Source organism: Phasianus colchicus, chromosome 1 (assembly GCF_987193195.1).
Source record: "Phasianus colchicus chromosome 1, bPhaCol1.hap1.1, whole genome shotgun sequence".
Classification (NCBI taxonomy): domain Eukaryota; kingdom Metazoa; phylum Chordata; class Aves; order Galliformes; family Phasianidae; genus Phasianus; species Phasianus colchicus.
In genome coordinates, this window is record NC_143436.1 from 830,507 (window position 1) to 851,527 (window position 21,021).

A 21,021-nucleotide genomic window follows, 5' to 3' on the forward strand; every position below is an offset into this window, starting at 1 on the left:
ATAGGGGGATGTCTGGGGACAGCAGGGGGCATCGGGGGGGACATTTTGGGGACAGCAGTGGGAACATAGGGGGTACAGCAGGGGACATCGGGGGCACATTTTGGGGACAGCAGGTGGGACATTTGGGGACAGCAGGGGGGACAGCATTGGGGACAGCATTGGGGACATAGGGGGGATGTGTGGGGACAGCAGGGGACAGCAGTAGGGACATCAGGGGGGACGTTTGGGGCCAGCAGTAGGGACAGCACTGGGGACATAGGGGGATGTTTGGGGACAGCAGGGGACATCGGGGAGGACAGCAGGGGGGACGTTTGGGGATAGCATTGGGGACTGCATTGGGGACATAGGGGGGACATTTGGGGACAGCAGGGGACATTGGGGGGGACAGCAGTGGGGACAGCAGGGGGGACATTTGGGGACAGCAGTGGGGACAGCATTGGGGACATAGCGGGGGACAGCATGGGGACACTGGGGGGACATTTGGGGCCAGCAGTAGGGACAGCATTGGGGACTGTATTGGGGACATTGGGGGGACGTCTGGGGACAGCAAGGGACAGCAGGGGGGACAGCAGTGGGGACATCGGGGGGGACATTTGGGGACAGCAGTGGGGACAGCATTGGGGATATTATTGGGGACATAGGGGGGACGTTTGGGGACAGCAGTGGGGTATCACTGGGGACATCACAGGGGACGTTTGGGGACATCAGGGGGGACAGCAGTGGGGACATCACTGAGGACATTGGGGGGACGTTTGGGGACAGCAGTGGGGACATTTCAGGGACAGCAAGGGACATCAGGGGGAACAGCATTGGGGACATCAGGGGGACGTTTAGGGACAGCAGGGGGGTCATCATTGGGGACATTTGGGGACAACAGTGGGGGCATTTGAGAACAGCATTGGGGACATTTGGGGACATTTAGGGATATTTGGGAACAGCAGTGGGGACAGCATTGGGGACGGGGAACATTTGGGGACATCAGTGGGACACTCGCTGGGGGCATTTAGGATTGTCACTGGGGACATTTGTTGGGGACATCCAGAAACCCCATAGCGCAGTAACCCCATAGTGCAGAGACCCTATAGCACTGAGACCCCATAGAGCACAGACCCCACAGTGCAGTGACCCCAGAGCATAGAGACCCCATAAAGAGAGACCCCATAAAGAGAGACCCCATAAAGAGAGACCCCATAGCACAGGGACCCCATAAAGAGGGACCCCATAGCAGAGATCCCATAGAGCAGAGACCCCACAGAGCAGAGACCCCACAGAGCAGAGATCCCATAGCACTCTGACCCCATAGCACTCTGACCCCATAGCACTCTGACCCCAGAGTGCAGAGATCCCACAGAGCAGTGACCCCATAACACTGAGACCCCATAGCACTATGATCCCATAGTGCAGGGACCCCATAGAGCAGAGATCCCATAGCGCAGGGACCCCATAGAGCAGAGATCCCACAGTACATTGACCCCATAGCACTGAGACCCCATAGCACTGAGACCCCATAGCACTGAGACCCCATAGCACTGAGACCCCACAGAGCAGACACCCCAGACTGCAGAGATCCCATAGTGCAGAGACCCCACAGAGCAGAGATCCCACAGAGCAGAGATCCCATAGCACTCTGACCCCATAGCACTCTGACCCCAGAGTGCAGAGATCCCACAGAGCAGAGACCCCATAACACTGAGAACCTACAGAGCAGAGGCCCCACAGAGCAGAGATCCCATAGCACAGGGATCCCATAGAGCACTGACCCCATAGCACAGAGACCCCATAGAGCAGTGACCCCATAGTGCTCTGACCCCATAGCACTGAGACCCCGTAGCGCAGAGACCCCACAGAGCAGTGACCCCACAGAGCAGAGACCCCATAGCACAGGGACCCCATAGTGTGGTGACCCCATAGCACTGAGACCCCGTAGAGCAGAGACCCCATAGCGCAGACACCCCAGAGTGCAGAGATCCCATACAGCAGTGACCCCATAACACTGAGACCTCACAGAGCAGAGGCCCCACAGAGCAGAGACCCCATAGCACTCTGAACCCAGAGTGCGGAGACCCCATAGAGCAGTGACCCCATAGTGCAGTGACCCCATAGCACTGAGACCTCACAGAGCAGAGACCCCATAGCACAGGGACCCCATAGAGCAGTGACCCCATAGTGTGGTGACCCCACAGAGCAGAGACCCCACAGTTCCCCTCCCCCACTCCCTATGGGGCCGCCCCTCCCCCACTCTGCCCAGGTGGCGGTGGGGGGGTGATTCTAATTAGTGTAATTAATGCAGGGATTGAGGACAGGTGTGGGGCGCTGATGGGATCACGTCGCCCCCAATTAGCGGGGAGCGCCTAACGAGGATAGGATTGGGGGGTGGGGGGTGATGGGGGGGTGTGGGGATGTGGGGTGTGGAATATGGGATGTGGGGTTATGGGATGTGGGGTGTGGAATATGGGATGTGGGGTGTGGGATATGGGATGTGGGGTTATGGGATGTGGGGTGTGGGGTTATGGGATGTGGGGTGTGGGATATGGGATGTGGGGTTATGGGATGTGGGGTGTGGGATGTGGGATGTGGGGTGTGGGATGTGGGGTGTGGGATGTGGGGTGTGGGGATGTGGGGTTATGGGATGTGGGGTGTGGAATATGGGATGTGGGGTTATGGGATGTGGGGTGTGGGGATGTGGGGTGTGGAATATGGGATGTGGGGTTATGGGATGTGGGGTGTAGGGTTATGGGATGTGGGGTGTGGGATATGGGATGTGGGGTTATGGGATGTGGGGTTATGGGATGTGGGGTGTGGAATATGGGATGTGGGGTTATGGGATGTGGGGTGTGGGGTTATGGGGTGTGGGGTGTGGGATATGGGATGTGGGGTTATGGGGTGTGGGATATGGGATGTGAGGTTATGGGATGTGGGGTGTGAGGGGGGTATGGGATGTGGGACATGGGGTATGGGGTGTGGGGTAAGGGGATACTGGATATGGGGATGTGGGGTGTGGGATGTGGCGTTATGGGATGTGGGATATGGGGTGTGGGGTGTGAGGGGGATATGGGATGTGGGACATGGGATGTGGGGTAAGGGGATACTGGATATGGGGATGTGGGGTTATGGGATGTGAGGTGTGGAATATGGGAGGTGGGGTTATGGGGTGTGGGGTTATGGGGTGTGGGGTGTGAGGGGGGTATGAGGTGTGGGATGTGGGGTAGGGGGTGTGGGATGTGGGGTTATGGGATGTGAGGTGTGGGATGTGGGGTTATGGGGTGTGGGGTGTGGCATATGGGGTGTGGGATGTGGGGTTATGGGGTGTGGGGTTATGGGTTGTGGGATATGAGATGTGGGGTTATGGGGTGTGGGGTGTGGGATAGGGGATATGGGATATGGTGATATGGGCTATGGGGACATGGAGATGTGGGATATGGGGATGTGGGGATGTGGGGATGTGGAGACATGGGGTATGGGATGTGGGATATGGGGTCACGGGGACAGCGGGGTCACCATGGAGGCACAATGGAAGAAGGGGCAGTGAGGGGGGGGACGCAATGGGGACATGTTGGGGACACTCTGGGTATGCACTGGGGACACATTGAGGACGTGTTGGGGGCACAGTGGGGACATGTTGGGGACACACTGTTGACACACTGGGGACATGTTGGGGTCACTCTGAGGATGCACTGGAGCCATGTTTGGGAACAGTGAGGGGACATTTTGGGGACACGTTGGGGACATGTTGAGGAGGTATTGGGGACATGTTGAGGAGGTGTTGGGGACACTTTGGGGACACGTTGGGGACACGTTGAGGAGGTGTTGGGGACATGTTGGGGACATGTTGAGGAGGTGTTGGGGACACTTTGGGGACACGTTGGGGACACTTGAGGAGGTGTTGGGGACACTGTGGGGACACGTTGAGGAGGTGTTGGGGACACTTTGGGGACATGTTGAGGAGGTGTTGGGGACATATTGGGGACACCTTGGGAACACGTTGGGGACACTTTGGGGACATGTTGAGGAGGTGTTGGGGACACGTTGGGGACACGTTGAGGAGGTGTTGGGGACACACTGAGATCACGCTGAGGACCCATCGGAGCTGTGTTGGGGACAATTTGGTGACATTTTGGGGACACACTGAGGACACCCTGGGGACACGTTGGGGACACACCGGGGTCATGTTGGGGTCACTTTGAGGATGCCCTGGAGCCATGCTGGGGACACACTGAGGATGCGTTAGGGACACTGTTGGGACACAATGGGAGCGCTTTGGGGACATGTTGGGGACACGTCAGGGACACACTGGGGACGCATTGGGGACACAGTGACACGAGGGGGACATGTTGGGGACACACTGAGATCACACTGAGGATGCATTGGAGCTGTGTTGGGGACACATTGGGGACAACCTGGGGACAACACTGAGGACATGGTGACAGTTTGGGGACACACAGAGGATGCATTGGGGACACTTTGGGGACTTGTTGGGGGGTGTATTGGGGACACAATGGGGGCATATTGGGGACATTTTGGAGGTGCATTGGGGACACGTTGGGGACACACTGGAGCCATGTTTGGGACACAATGAGGATGTGTTGGGGACAGCCTGGGGACGTGCTGGGGACACACTGAGTTGGGGACATGTTGGGGACACATTGGGGACATGTTGGGGACACATTTAGGATGAGTTGGGGACATATTCGAGCCATGTTGGGGACATGTTGGGGACACACTGGTGATACGCTGGGGACATGTTGGTGGACACTCTGGGGCCACATCTGGGACATCATGGGGACACTTTGGGGTCATATTGGGGACATGTTGGGGACACATGGAGGTCACACTGAGGACAAGTTGGAGCTTTTCTGGGGACATGCTGAGGATGTGGTGGGGACACATTGGGGACACGTTGGGGACACACTGGGGTCATGTAGAGGCCAAGTTGGGGACACGTTGGGGACATTTTGGGGGGACACTGAGGCCGTGGTCAGGACACATTGGGTGCGTGTTGGGACACACTGGGGACACGATGGGGATGTTTTGGGGACACACTGGGTACACACTGGGGTCATGTTGGGAACACATCGGGGCCACACTGGAGTCACACTGGGGACACAGTGGGGACACTTGGGGACACTCGGGGTCCCACCCGGTGGCCTCACCACAGCGGTCACCACCACCTCCAGGCTCTGCCGGCTCTCAAAGTCCAGGGGCCGCGCCAGCACCACGCGGCCGCTGTTCGGGAGGTCGATGCGGAAGAAGCGCGCGTCGGGCTGGGGACACCACGGGGGGACCTGAGTGCCATTTGTCCCCAACGCGTCCCCCCGTCGTCCCCTCCCCTTCCCCGGCACCCACCGAGCTGCCGTCGATGACGTACATCAGCGTGTCCCCATCCGCGTCCTCCGCCTGGGTGCTGAACACCACCGAGTGCACGGCCACCAGCTGCGGGGCACCGCGTGTCCCCAAACCCGGCCACGTGTCCCCAAACCCGGCCATGTGTCCCCAAACCCAGACAGGTGTTCTCAGACCCAGCCATGTGTCCCCAAACACAGATATGTGTCCCCAAACCCATCTGGGTGTCCCCAGACCCAGCCATGTGTCCCCAAATCCAGCCAGGTGTCCCCAAACGCAGCCATGTGTCCCCAGACCTATCTGGGTGTCCCCAAACATGGATATGTGTCCCCAAACCCAGCCATGTGTCCCCAAACCTGGCCATGTGTCCCCAAACCCAGCCAGGTGTCCCCAAACACGGATATGTGTCCCCAAACCCATCTGGGTGTCCCCAGACCCAGCCACGTGTCCCCAAACCCAGCCAGGTGTCCCTAAACACAGCCATGTGTCCCCAAACCCAGCCAGGTGTCCCCAAACATGGATATGTGTCCCCAAACCCAGCCATGTGTCCCCAAAGCCATCTGGGTGTCCCCAAACCCAGCCAGGTGTCCCCAAACACGGATATGTGTCCCCAAAGCCATCTGGGTGTCCCCAAACCTGGCCATGTGTCCCCAAACCCATTTGGGTGTCCCCAAACCCGGCCATGTGTCCCCAAAGCCAGACATGTGTCCCCAGACCCATCCAGGTGTCCCCAAACCCAGCCAGGTGTCCCCCAAGCCATCTGGGTGTCCCCAGACCCATCCGGGTGTCCCCAAACCCAGCCAGGTATTCCCAAAACCCAGACACATGTCCCCAAACCCATCTGAATGTCCCCAAACCCATTTGGATGTCCCCAAACCTGGACATGAATCCCCAAACCCATCCAGGTGTCCCCAAACCCATCTGGGTGTCCCCAGATCTGGCCACGTGCCCCAAACCCAACTGGCCATCCCCAAACATGGTCATGTGTCCCCAAACCCATCTGGATGTCCCCAAACCCATCTGGGTGTCCCCAAACCAATCCCTGTCCTTAAGGACATCTCTGCCCCCATCACCGTGTCCAGCTCTGTCCCCACCCCATGGTCACGGCCACCCCTGTCCCCATGGCCACCCCTGTCCCCATGGCCACTCCTGTCCCCATGGCCATTCCTGTCCCCATGGCCACTCCTGTCCCCATTCCCACCCCGGTCCCCATGGCCATCCTTGTCCCCAACTCTGTCCCCATTCCTATGGGCACCCCAGTTCTCGTGGCAGTCCCCATCCCCACCTGTCCCCACTCTTATGGCCACCCTTGTCCCCATGGCTGTCCCTGTCCCCATTCCTATGCCTGTCCTTGTCCCTATGGCCATCCCTGTCCCTACTTCCACCAGTGTCCCCAAACCCATCCAGTCTCCACCACTGTCCCCACGTCCAGCCTGTCCCCATGTCCATCCTGTCCCTATGTCCATCCTGTCCCCACACCCATCCACTCTCCACCATCGTCCCCACGTCCAACCTGTCCCCACCACTGTCCCCATGTCCACCCCATCCCCACCTGTCCCCACGTCCATCCTGCCCCCACCATTGTCCCCATGTCCACCCCATCCCCACCTGTCCCCACGTCCATCCTGTCCCCACCATTGTCCCCATGTCCACCCCATCCCCACCTGTCCCCACGTCCATCCTGCCCCCACCATTGTCCCCATGTCTGTCCTGTCCCCATGTCCATCCTATCCCCACACCCATCCACTCTCAACCACCGTCCCCGTGTCCAACCTGTCCCCACGTCCATCCTGTCCCCACCACTGTCCCCATGTCCACCCCACCCCCACCCCACGGCCGCCCCCCATCACCTCGCTGACGTTGTGGGTGAGGTTGGGGTCCCCACGGAAGCGGGGTCGGTTGTCGTTCTCATTGAGGACCTGCACGATGACCCGGTACTCCACCTGTGGGGACAGGGGGTGACATGGGGACAGGAGGTGACATGGGGACGTTTGGTGACCCCAAGGGACACATGCTGTACCGGAGCAGAGCCGTCCTCAGCGCAGATCAGAGCCACCATCAGCACCGGGGACTCCAGCTCCTGTGGGGCACAGGGACACCATGGGGACACTGTGGGGACACCACGTGGATGGGGACACCGTGGGGACACCACACAGATGGGGACACTGTGAGGACATCGCATGGATGGAGGCACCATGGGGACACCACATGGACGGGGACACCGTGGGGACACCACATGCATGGGGACACCATGGGGACACCACACAGATGGGGACACCGTGGGGACACCGTGGGGACACTACATGGGTGGGGACACTGTGGGGACACCACACGGGTGGGGACACTGTGGAGACACCATGAGGACACTACATGGGTGGGGACATCGTGGGGACACCGTGGGGACACTACACCGGTGGGGACACCGTGGGGACACCGTGGGGACACCATGGGGACACCATACGGATGGGGACACCGTGGGGACACTACACGGGTGGGGACACTGTGGGGACACCATGAGGACGCTGTATGGGTGGGGACATTGTGGGGACACTACATGGGTGGGGACACTGTGGGGACACCGTGGGGACACCACACGGATGGGGACACTGTGGGGACACTACATGGGTGGGGACATCGTGGGGACACCATGGGGACACCATACAGATGGGGACACGGTGGGGACACTGTTGGGACACCACACAGATGGAGACACTGTGGGGACACCATGGGGACACTGTGGGGACACTACACGGGTGGGGACACTGTGGGGACACCATGAGGACACTACATGGGTGAGGACAACGTGGGGACACCACACGGATGGGGACACCATGGGGACACCACACAAATGGGGACACGGTGCACTGCCCGCTGTAGGGGTACGGTGTCCAGGCCAAAACCTGGGGAGAAGGAATGGGTTGGGGGTGGGGGTGTAGGGGGGTGGGATGGATGGACATGGGATGAACATGGGATGAACATGGGATGAACACGGGATGAACATGGGATGGATATGGGACGGACATGGGAAGGATATGGGATGGACACAGATTGGAAAAGGGGTGGACATGGGATGGATGTGGGAAGGATATGGGATGGACACAGGATGGACACAGATTGGAGAATCAATGAACATAGGATGGACATGGGAAGGACATGGGGTGGATATGGGATGGGCATGGGATGGACTCAAAACAGAGATGGATGGACACAAGACAGACATGGGATGGGTATGGGATGGATGGATGCGGGATGGATGTGGGATGGATGTGGAATGGATGCAGGATGGATGAGGGATGGATGTGGGATGGATGAGGGATGGATGTGGGATGGATGTGGGATGGATGAGGGATGGATGTGGGATGGATGAGGGATGGATGTGGGATGGATGAGGGATGGATGAGGGATGGATGAGCGATGGATGAGGGATGGATGAGGGATGGATGTGGGATGGATGAGGGATGGATGTGGGATGGATGAGGGATGGATGTGGGATGGATGAGGGATGGATGAGGGATGGATGAGCGATGGATGAGGGATGGATGAGGGATGGATGTGAGATGGATGAGGGATGGATGTGGGATGGATGAGGGATGGATGAGGGATGGATGAGGGGTGGGTGTGGGATGGATGTGGGATGGATGAGGGATGGATGCGGGATGGATGAGGGATGGATGTGGGATGGATGCAGGATGGATGTGGGATGGATGCGGGATGGATGCAGGATGGATGAGGGATGGATGAGGGGTGGATGCAGGATGGATGCGGGATGGATGCGGGATGGATGCAGGATGGATGAGGGATGGATGCAGGATGGATGAGGGATGGATGAGGGGTGGATGCAGGATGGATGAGGGATGGATGTGGGATGGATGTGGGATGGATGAGGGATGGATGAGGGATGGATGTGGGATGGATGAGGGATGGATGAGGGATGGATGTGGGATGGATGTGGGATGGATGTGGGATGGATGAGGGATGGATGTGGGATGGATGCAGGATGGATGAGGGATGGATGCGGGATGGATGAGGGATGGATGAGGGATGGATGTGGGATGGATGCGGGATGGATGCGGGATGGATGAGGGATGGATGCAGGATGGATGAGGGATGGATGCAGGATGGATGAGGGATGGATGCAGGATGGATGAGGGATGGATGAGGGGTGGATGCAGGATGGATGAGGGATGGATGCAGGATGGATGCGGGATGGATGCGGGATGGATGAGGGATGGATGAGCGATGGATGCGGGATGGATGAGGGATGGATGAGGGATGGATGAGGGATGGATGAGGGATGGATGAGGGATGGATGAGGGATGGATGTGGGATGGATGAGGGATGGATGTGGGATGGATGAGGGATGGATGCGGGATGGATGAGGGATGGATGAGCGATGGATGAGGGATGGATGAGGGATGGATGTGAGATGGATGAGGGATGGATGTGGGATGGATGAGGGATGGATGAGGGATGGATGAGGGATGGATGAGGGATGGATGTGGGATGGATGCGGGATGGATGTGGGATGGATGCGGGATGGATGCGGGATGGATGAGGGATGGATGTGGGATGGATGCAGGATGGATGTGGGATGGATGCGGGATGGATGCAGGATGGATGAGGGATGGATGCGGGATGGATGAGGGATGGATGTGGGATGGATGCAGGATGGATGTGGGATGGATGCGGGATGGATGCAGGATGGATGAGGGATGGATGTGGGATGGATGCAGGATGGATGTGGGATGGATGCAGGATGGATGAGGGATGGATGTGGGATGGATGCAGGATGGATGTGGGATGGATGCAGGATGGATGAGGGATGGATGAGGGATGGATGCAGGATGGATGAGGGATGGATGCGGGATGGATGAGGGATGGATGTGGGATGGATGCAGGATGGATGAGGGATGGATGCAGGATGGATGAGGGATGGATGTGGGATGGATGTGGGATGGATGTAGGATGGGTGTGTGATGGATGAGGGATGGATGTGGGATGGATGTGGGATGGATGTGGGATGGTTGTAGGATGGATGTGGGATGGATGTGGGATGGTTGTAGGATGGATGTGGGATGGATGTGGGATGGATGAGGGATGGATGTGGGATGGATGAGGGATGGATGTGGGATGGATGTGGGATGGATGTGGGATGGTTGTAGAATGGATGTGAGGTGGATGCAGGATGCATATAATATGGAATGGATGTAGGATGGATGTAGAATGGATATGAGATGGATGTGAGGTGGACGTGGATGAATGTTGGATGAATGTAGGTCGGATATAGGATGGATATGGTGCGGGATGGATGTAGGATGAATATGATACGGGATGGATGTAGGATGGATATCAGATTAGGGATGGATTTAGGATGGATATGAGATGAGGAATCGATGTAGGATGGATATGAGATCAGAGATGGATATAGCATGGGTATGAGATAACGAATGGATGTAGGATGGATAGGACATAAGGGACAGATGTAGGATGGACATGAGATGAGGAATGGATGTAGGATGGATAGGACATAAGGGACAGATGTAGGATGGACATGAGATGAGGAATGGATGTAGGATGGATATGAGATAAAGGATGGATGTAGGATGGATATGAGATGAGGAATGGATATAGGATGGATGTAGGATGAACGTAGGTTGGATGTAGGATGGATATGGTGTGGGATGGATGTAGGATGGATATCAGATAAAGGATGGATGTAGGATGGGTGTAGGATCGGATGGATGTAGGATGGATATGAAATAAGGCATGGATGTAGAATGCATATGAGATAAGGAATGGATATAGGATGGATATGAGATAAGGAATGGATGTAGGATGAATATGAGACAACGGATGGATGTAGGATAGGTATAAGATCAGGGATGGATGTAGGATGGATATGAGATCAGAGATGGATATAGCAGGGGTATGAGATAAGGAATGGATGTAGGATGGATAAGACATAAGGGACAGATGTAGGATGGACATGAGATGAGGAATGGATGTAGGATGGATGTAGGAGGGATATAGGATGAACGTAGGTTGGATGTAGGATGGATACGGCATGGATGCAGATACGGGATGCCTTTGGGGTGCCTCAGGGTGGCTGTACGAGGCCGCCCACCTCGCGGTCCAGGCAGCGCCCATTGGAGGCGTTCAGCCTCATGCTGCTCCCATCCAGGTAGAACCACGCGGCGTCGGCGCCCTCCAGGCAGAGCTGCAGCGCGGGACCCCCCGCGCCCCCCCCGGGGGGCAGCCGTGCCACCAACGTGCCGTGAGCGCTGTTCTCCGTCACCTCCGTGAACACGTTCCCAAAAGCGCCGCAGCCTTCGTCCCGCGCTGCGCCGCGCAGCACAGACCGGACGGATGGACGTCCCCATGTCCCCAGTGTTGGGGTCCCCGTGTCCCCATCTCCACACCCCATGCCCCCCAGCATCGGTATCGCGGTGACCCCACTTCCATCCCAGCATCCCCAACCATTGGGGTCCCCACCTCCCCATCCCAACGTCCCCAATCTCCCCAATCTCCCCATGTCCCCATCTCCACCCCCAACATCCCCAACCATTGGGGTCCCTACCTCCTGACCCCGATATCCCCAACCATTGGGGTCCCCATGTCCTCATCTCCACCCCAACATCCCCAACCATTGGGGTCCCCATGTCCTCATCTCCACCCCAACATCCCCAACCATTGGGGTCCCCATGTCCTCATCTCCACCCCAACATCCCCAATCATTGGAGTCCCCACCTCCCCATCCCAATGTTCCCAATCATTGGGGTCTCCGTGTCCCCATCTCCACACCAGTGCCCCTCAGCATTGGTATCCCTATTTCCCCACTTCCACCCCAAAATCCCCAACCATTGGAGTCCCCACCTCCCCACCCCAATGTTCCCAACCACTGGGGTCCCCATGTCCTCATCTCCACCCCAAAATCCCCAACCATTGGAGTCCCCACCTCCCCATCCCAGTGTTCCCAACCACTGGGGTCCCCATGTCCTCATCTCCACCCCAACTCCCGGACCATTGGAGTCCCCACCTCCCCACCCCAATGTTCCCAACCATTGGTGCCTCCATGCCCCCATCTCCACACCAGTGCCCCCCAGCATCGGTATCCTTATGTCCCCATTTCCATCCCAGCATTGCCAACCATTGGAGTCTCCATGTCCTCATCTGCACCCCAATATCCCAAACCATTGGGGTCCCCATGTCCCCACCCCAGTGTCTCCAACCATTGAGGTCTTCATGTCTCCATCTCCATACCAATAACCCAACAATTGGGGTCCCCATGTCCCCACCCCAATGTCCCCAGCTATTGGAGTCTGCATGTTCTCATCTCATCTCAAGGTTCTCAGCCATCGGGGTCCCCATGTCCCCACTCCAACATCCCCAAAAATCGAGTCCCCATGTCCTCATCTCAACATCCCCAACCACTGGGGTCCCCATGTCCTTATCTCCACCCCAGTGTCTCCAGCCATTGGGGTCTCCACGTCCTTGTGTCCATCCCAACATCCCAGCCATTGGGGTTCCCATATCCCCACCCCCAGGTCCCCATTTCTCAGGGTCCCCACCTCTACTCCATGTCCTCAAACACTGGGGTCTCCACGTCCCGTGTCCCCATCCCAATGTTTGCATCCCTTCAGGTCCCCATCTCCTGGGGTCCCCATTCCAATGTCCCCACTTCTTGGGGTCCTTATCCCTGACGGTCCCTATTTCTTGGGGTCTCCACCCCAATGCCTCCATTTCTTGGGGTCTCCGTCCTTTAGGGTCTCCATCCCAATGTCCTTATTTCTCAGTGTCCCCACCTCAATGTCCCCACCCCTTCAGGACCCCATTTCTTGGGGTCCCCATTTTAATGTCCCCACTTTTTGGTGTTTCCATTTGTTAGGGTCCTCATCCCTTCGGATCCTCATTTCCTGGGGTCTCCATCCCAGTGTCCCCATTTCTCGGGATTCCCATCCCAATGTCCCCAACCCCTCAACTCCCCATTTCTTGGGGTCTCCATCCTTTCGGATCCCCATCCCTTACAGTCCCCAATTCCTGGAGTCCCCATCTCAGCGTCCCCATCTCTTGGGGTCCCCATCCTCAGTGTCCCCATTTCTCAAGTTCTCCATCCCAATATTCTCCATCCCAACGTCTCCAAACTTTAAGGTCCCCATCCCAATGTCCCCACTCCTTTGGGTCCCCATTTCTTCGTGTCCCCACCCTGGTGTCCCTCCCCAGCCCCCCCATGTCCCCATGTCCCCGCTCACCCGCTGTCCCCAGCGCCAGCGCCAGGCAGGCGGCCAGGAGGGCCCGGCAGGACGGAGCGGCCATGGGGACGGGGACGGGGACGGGGACGGGCCCTGGGTGGCAGCCTGGGGGAAGGACAGCGATTGGCACCGCCACCCACGGCCCCACCATGTCCCCACGTCCCCACCTCCGTGCCTCTACCCATCCCTGTCCCATCCATGTCCAATCCGTGTCCCATCCATGTCCCCATCCCGGTGTCCATTCCTGTCCCCATCCCTGTCCCATCCATGTCCCATCCCTGGCCCCATTTGTCCCCATCCCTGTCCCATCCATGTCCCCATCCATGTCCCATTCCTGGCCCCATTTGTCCCCATCCCTGTCCCCATCCATGTCCCATTCCTGTCCCCATCCCTGTCCCATCCATGTCCCATCCCTGTCCCATCCATGTCCCCATCCATGTCCCATTCCTGGCCCCATTTGTTCCATTACTGGCCCCATCCATGTCCCATCCCTGTCCCCATCCCTGTCCCATCCCTGTCCCATCCATGTCCCATCCCTGTCCCCATCCATGTCCCATCCATGTCCCCATCCCTGTCCCATCCCTGTCCCATCCCTGTCCCATCCATGTCCCCATCCATGTCCCATCCCTGGCCCCATTTGTCCCCATCCATGTCCCATCCATGTCCGTCTCAGTCCCATCCATGTCCCATCCCTGTCCCATCCATGTCTCCAACCATATTCTCATCCATGTCCCCATCCATGTCCCCTCCCTGTCCCATCCCTGGCCCCATCCTTGTCCCATTCAAGTCCCCATCCGTGTCCATCCCTGTCCCTATCCATGTCCCATCCTCGTCCCATCCATGTCCCCACCCCTGTTCCCATCCATGTCCCATCCCTGTCCCATCCCTGGTCCCATTTGTCCCCATCCCTGTCCCCATCGCTGTCCTATCACATGTCCATCTCCGTCCCCATCCCAGTCCCATCCATGTCCCCAGTCACGTCCCCATCCATGTCCCCATCCTTGTCCCATGTTTGTCTTATCCCTGTCCCATCCATGTCCCCATCCCAGTCCCATCCATGTCCCCAGTCACATCCCCATCCATGTCCCCATCCTTGTCCCATGTTTGTCTTATCCCTGTCCCATCCTTGTCCCCATCCCTGTCCTATCTATGCCTCATCCATGTCCCCAACCACGTTCCCATCCCTGTCCCCATCCATGTCCCATCCATGTCCCATCCATGTCCCATCCATGTCCCCATCCATGTTCCCATCCATGTCCCCATCCATGTCCCATCCATGTCCCATCCCTGTCCCCATCCATGTCCCATCCATGTCCCATCCATGTCCCATCCATGTCCCCATCCATGTTCCCATCCATGTCCCCATCCATGTCCCATCCATGTCCCATCCCTGTCCCCATCCATGTCCCATCCATGTCCCATCCATGTCCCATCCATGTCCCCAACCATGTTCCCATCCATGTCCCATCCATGTCCCATCCATGTCCCATTCCTGGCCCCATTTGTCCCCATCCATGTCCCCATCCCTATTCCCATCCTTGTCCCATCGCTGTCCCCATCCTCGTCCCATCCATGTCCCTTCCATGTCCCTTCCATGTCCCCAACCCTGTCCCTTCCATGTCCCATCCCTGTCCCATCCCTGTCCCATCCATGTCCCCATCCCTGTCCCATCCATGTCCTGTCCCTGGCCCCATTTGTCCCCATCCCTGTCCCATCCCTGTCCCCATACCCTGTCCCATCCATGTCCCCATCCCTGTCCCCATCCTCATCCCCATGCCCTGTCCCCATCCCAGTCCCATCCCTGTCCCATCCATGCCCCTATACCCTGTCCCATCCCTGTCCCATCCGTGTCCCCTCCCATCCCCTCCACTGTCGCCTCTGTCCCCAGTCTGTCTCGTCCTTCCCCCCCCCGTTCCCGTGTTGTCCCCTCTGTCCCCTCCTGTCCCCATGCCATTTCATGCTGTTCCACCATCGCCTTCTGTCCCCCTCCTGCCCCCCCATCCCATTCTGTCTCCCATTGTCCCCTCCTGCCCCCCCCTCCTGTCCCCACTGTCCCATTTCTGTCCCCTCCCTCCCTGTCAGGTTCTGTGCCATAATGTCCCCATCCTGTCACCCCCCCAACCCCATTGTCCCCTCCTTCCCCCCCCCATCCCCTCTTGTCCCCATTGTCCCCTCCTGTCCCCCTCCCAACACCCTCCTGCCCCCCACTGTCCCCCTCCCACACCCCATCTGTACCCCCCCCCCCACACTCACCCCACATGGGGGCCATGCTATGGGAGGGGGGGGGGGAAGGGATGACCCCCCCTCGGTGCCATATGGACCCCCCCCTCCCCCACCCCCGCTCCCTCTATGAGCGGCCGCTAATTAATTACTACTGATTGGGACACAGGCGGGGGGAGGAAGGAGACATCCATCTGCCACCCCCCCACTCCAGAACCCCCCCATGGGTCTGCCCTCTGCCCCCCCCCCAGACCCCTCCTCCCCGTTTTGTAGGTGGGGGGGGGGGAAGAATTGGGGCGTACTCCCCCCACAGCCCAAAAGAACAGCTCCACGTATCCCCCCCCCATTTCCCTGTGCACCCCCACCCTATAGGAATAAACCCAAGTGTCCCATCCCCCCCACGTCCCCCCCGCCCCATGTCCCCCCCCCAGCCCAAAGAAACAGATCCACGTGCCCCCCCCCCATCCTCCCCTGTGACTCCACGTCCATCCCATGTCCCCCCCCCCCATGTCCCTCTGACCCCCCCCAGCCCAAAGGAACGCACTCAACTATCCCCCCATGTCCCCCCCCCATGACTCCGTGTCCCCCCATCTCCCCCCTCTACGTTCCCCTGTCCCCATGTCCCCCCCCATGTCACCAAGTCCCCCCTCACACAAAGGAACAGACCTTTACGTCCCTCCCCCATGACCCCATGTCCCCCCCACAACTCAATGTTTCCTTGTCCCCATGTCCCCGTCCCCCCCCCAGACCAAAGGAACAGACCCACGTGTCCCCCCCCCATGTCCCCCCCATGTCCCCTCACCCAACCCAAAGCAATGAATCCATGTCCCCCCCCTCAGACCCACATGTCCCCCTCTATATCCCCCCATGTCCCCCCCAGACCAAAGCAACAGACCTATGTGACCCCCCCATGTCCCCCCATGTCCCCATATGCCCCCCCCAGCCCAAAGGAGGACCCCGTGTGTGTGCCCCCATGTCCTCCCCCCAACCCAAAAGAACAGACACGTCCCCCCCCCACGACTCCATGTTCCCCATGTCCCCCCCCTTCCCCCCCCATCCCAAAGGAACAGACCTGTATGCCCCCCCCCCGTGTCCCCCTCTCATATCCCCATGCCCCCCCCCAACCCCAGCCCAATATCACGGACCCATGTGTGCCCCCCCCACCCCTTATGTCCCCCCCCAGACCAAAGGAACAGACCCACATGTCCCCCCCCATGTCCCCCCCCCATGTTCCCATCTCAACCCCCATGTCCCCCCCCCACCCCAAAAGAACAGACCTATATGCCCCCCCATATCCCACCCAGGTGTGCTCCCCCCAGCCTATAAAACAAACCTATATATCCCCCCCCCACCCCCCCCACGACTCCATGTCCCCCCCACGCCCACCCCTCTATGCCCCCCATCTCCCCATGTCACCCCCCCGCGTCCCCCCCCAGCCCAAAGGAACAGACCCACACGCTCCCCCCATGTCCCCCCCCATGATTCCATGTCCTCCCCTCTATGCCCCCTGTCCCCACATCACCCCCCCACCATGTCCCCCCCCAGCCCAAACTGATGGACCCACGTGTGCCCCCCCCACATCCCACATGTTGCCCTGTTCCCATGTCCCCCCCCCCAGTCCAAAGGAACAGACTTGTGTGTCCCCCCCATGACTCTGTGTCCCCCTGTCCCCAAGTCACCCCCATGTCCCCCCCCAGCCCAAAGTAACAGAACCATGCGTGTCCCCCCCCAATGGCCCCTCCCCGTGACTTCATGACCCCCCCCCTGCTCCACGTCAGACCCCCACGTCCCCCCCCCAGCCAAAAGGAACAGACCCACATGTCGTCCCCCCCCCACGTCCCCCCCCACGACTCCCTGTCCCCCCCACGCCCACCCCTGTGTCCCCTTGTCCCCACGCCACCCCTTATGCCCCCCCCACCCCAAAGGAACAAACCTACATGGCCCCCCCAAGTGCCCCCCTCTATGTTCCCCTGTCCCCATACCCCCCCCCGTCCCCAAGTCCCCCCCCCAGCCCAAAGGAACAGATCTATATGCCCCCCCCATGTCATCCCCACGTCCCCCCCCAAGCTTAGAGGAACAGACCTACATGCCCCCCCCTCACGTTCCCCCCCCCAGCCCAAAGGAACAGACCTATATGGCCCTCCCGTGTCCCCCCCCCTCTATGTTCCCCTGTCCCCATGTCCCCCCCCATGTCACCAAGCCCCCCCAGCCTAGAGGAGCAGACCTATATGCCCCCCCCCATGTCTCCCCCAGCCCAAAGGAACAGACTTATATGGCCTCCCGTGTCCCCCCCCCTCTATTCCCCTGTCCCCATGCCCTCCCCCCGTCCCCAAGTCCCCCCCCCCAGCCTAGACGAGCAGACCTATATGCCCCCCCCACACCCCCCAGCCCGAAGGAACAGACCTATACGGCCCCCCCACATCCCCCCCTCTATGTTCCCCTGTCCCCATGTCCCCCCCCATGTCCTCCCCATGTCCCCCCCTCAGCCCAAAAGAACAGACCTATATGGCCCCCCCATGTCCCCCCCCTCTATGTTCCCTTGTCCCCATGCCCCCCCCATGTCACCAAGCCCCCCCCCCAGCCCAAAGGAACAGACCTATATGCCCCCCCCGTGCCCTCCCCATGCCCCCCCCCAGCCTAGAGGAACAGACCCACGTGTCCCCCCTCCCCCCCATGTCCCCCTGTCGCCCCCCCAGCCCAAAGTAACGGACCCATGTGTGCCCCCCCCGCCCCCCCCCCCCCGTTACCTGCCCGGCGCTGCACCCGGGGCTGGGGACGGACGGACGGAGGGACGGGGGGGGGGAACAGGGGGGGGGGCGGATCAGAGGGATGGAGGGGGGGCGGGGCGGGGGGCGGGGCCGGGGGGGGCGTGGTGTGCGGTGAGATGAGTGTGCAAAGGCGTGCAAGGGTGGGTGTGCGTCGTGTGCAATGGTGTGCAACCGTGCAACGGTGTGCAACGGCGTGCGGTGAGCTTGGTGTGCAACGGTGTGCAACAGTTTGCAGTGAGCTGGGTGTGCAAAGGTGTGCATGGGTGGGTGTGCATCGTGTGCGATGGTGTGCAGTGAGCTGGGTGTGCAAGGGTGGGTGTGCATCGTGTGCAACGGTGTGCAACAGTTTGCAGTAAGCCAGGAGTGCAAAGGTGCACACAGTGTGTGTGCACAGTGTGCATGGTGTGGAACAGTGTGCAACAGTCTGCAACATTGTGCAATGGTGTACAACGGTGTGCAGGGGTGAGCTGGGTGTGCAACGGTGTGCAATGCTATGTGCGTGCATCTTGTGCAACGGTGTGCAATGGTGTGCAATGATCTGTGTGCATGGTGTGCATGGTGTGCAAAGGTGTGCAAAGGTGTGCAGTGGTGCAAAGGTGTGTGTACATCGTGTGCAATTGCATGCAATGGTGCAATGGTGTGTGTGCATCGTGTGCAACGGTGTGAAATGCTGTGTAACGGTGTGCATGCAACAGTGGGTGTGCAATGGTATGCAATGGTGTGGAATTGTGTGCAATGGTGTGTGTGCATTGTATGCAATGGTGTGCAATGGTGTGCAAAGGTGTGCATGGTGTGTATGCATCATGCGCAATGGTGTGTATGCTTGGTGTGCAATAGTGTGCAACAGTGAGCACTGAGCTTGGTGTGCAATGGTGTGAGTGTGTGCATGGTGTACAAGAGTGTGCAATTGTGTCTGCATAGTGTGCAACGGTGTGCAACATTGTGCAAAGGTGTATATGCGTGATGTGCAGCAGTGTGCAGCAGTATGTGTGCATGTGTGCAACGCTGTGCAACGGTGTGCATGGTGTGCAATGCTTCATGGTGTGCAATGGTGTGCAATGGCGTGCAAGGGTGTGCATGGGTGTGCAACGGGTTGCAACAGTGTGCAGTGATGGGCAATGCTGTGCATGGTGTGTGTGCATAGTGTGCAATGCTGCATGGTGTGCAATGGTGTGCAACGGTGTGCAGTTGTGTGCAACAGTGTGCAAGGTGTGTGTGCAATGGTGTGCAATGCTGCATGGTGTGCAGTAGTTTGTGCACTATGGTTGTGCAATGGTGTGTGCATGCTGTGAACTGCTGCATGGTGTGCGTGGTGTGTGCGCAATGGTGTGCAATGCTGCATGGTGTGCAATGGTGTGTGCATGGTGTGCGTGCATGGTTGCAATGCTGCATGGTGTGCAATGGTGTGTGCATAATGGTGTGCAATGGTGTGTGCACAGTGTGTATTGTGTGTGTGTATGGTGTGCACTGCTGCATGGTGTGTGCATGGTCTGCATGGTGTGTGTGCGTGGTGTGCAATGCTGCATGGTGTGCATGGTGTGTGCATGGTCTGCATGGTGTGTGTGCGTGGTGTGCAATGCTGCATGGTGTGCAAGGTATGCGTGCATGGTGTGTGCACACTGGTGTGCAGCCCTGCATGGTGTGTGCAACGGTGTGTGCAATGCTGTGTGGTGTGCAATGCTGTGTGCATGGTGTGCGTAGTGTGTGTGCATGGTGTGCAGTGCTGCATGATGTGCATGGTGTGTGCATGGTGTGCATGGTGTGTGTGCAATGGTGTGCAATGCTGTGTGCATGGTGTGGGTGCATGGTGTGCAAGGCTGCATGGTGTGTGTGGTGTGTGCACAATGGTGTGCAGTGCTGCATGGTGTGTGCATTTGTATGCGTGCATGGTGTGCAATGCTGCATGGTGTGCATGGTGTGTATTGTGTGTGTGCATGGTGTGTAATGCTGTGTGCATGGTGTGTATGCATGGTGTGCAATGCTGCATGGTGTGTGCATGGTCTGCATGGTGTGTGTGCGTGGTGTGCAGCCCTGCATGGTGTGTGCAACGGTGTGTGCAATGCTGTGTGGTGTGCAATGGTGTGGGCATGGTGTGCATGGTGTGCGTGCATGGTGTGCAGGGCAGCATGGTGTGTGTGGTGTGTGCACAATGGTGTGCAATGGTGTGTGCATGGTGTGCGTGCAAGGTTGCAATGCTGCATGGTGTGCAGTGGTGTGTACACAATGGTGTGTGCATGGTGTGCGTGGTGTGCGTGCATGGTGTGCACTGCTGCATGGTGTGCATGGTGTGCACAGTGTGTGCAGTGTTGCATGGTCTGTGCATGGTGTGCATGGTGTGCATGCATGGTGTGCAGTGCTGCATGGTGTGTGCATGGTGTGCAATGGTGTGCATGGTGTGCATGCATGGTGTGCAATGCTGCATGGTGTGCGAGGTGTGCGTGCAT

At 58.8% G+C, this 21,021-nt stretch overlaps 1 protein-coding gene across 1 annotated transcript in view; it reads right to left on the bottom strand.

The window, feature by feature from the left end:
• LOC149919309 (cadherin-related family member 5-like) overlaps positions 1–18,630 on the bottom strand; it is a 35,367-nt gene extending 16,737 nt beyond the window's left edge. The window contains exons 1-7 of the mRNA XM_090134369.1: positions 18,557–18,630; positions 13,590–13,694; positions 11,465–11,679; positions 7,361–7,420; positions 7,191–7,283; positions 5,344–5,430; positions 5,151–5,261 (exon numbers count right to left, since the gene is read on the bottom strand). Coding sequence (XP_089990495.1) covers positions 5,151–5,261; positions 5,344–5,430; positions 7,191–7,283; positions 7,361–7,420; positions 11,465–11,679; positions 13,590–13,653 — 630 coding nt within the window. The 5' untranslated portion in view covers positions 13,654–13,694; positions 18,557–18,630. The remainder of the gene's footprint in view (positions 1–5,150; positions 5,262–5,343; positions 5,431–7,190; positions 7,284–7,360; positions 7,421–11,464; positions 11,680–13,589; positions 13,695–18,556) is intronic.
• Between the last annotated feature and the right edge of the window lie 2,391 nt (positions 18,631–21,021).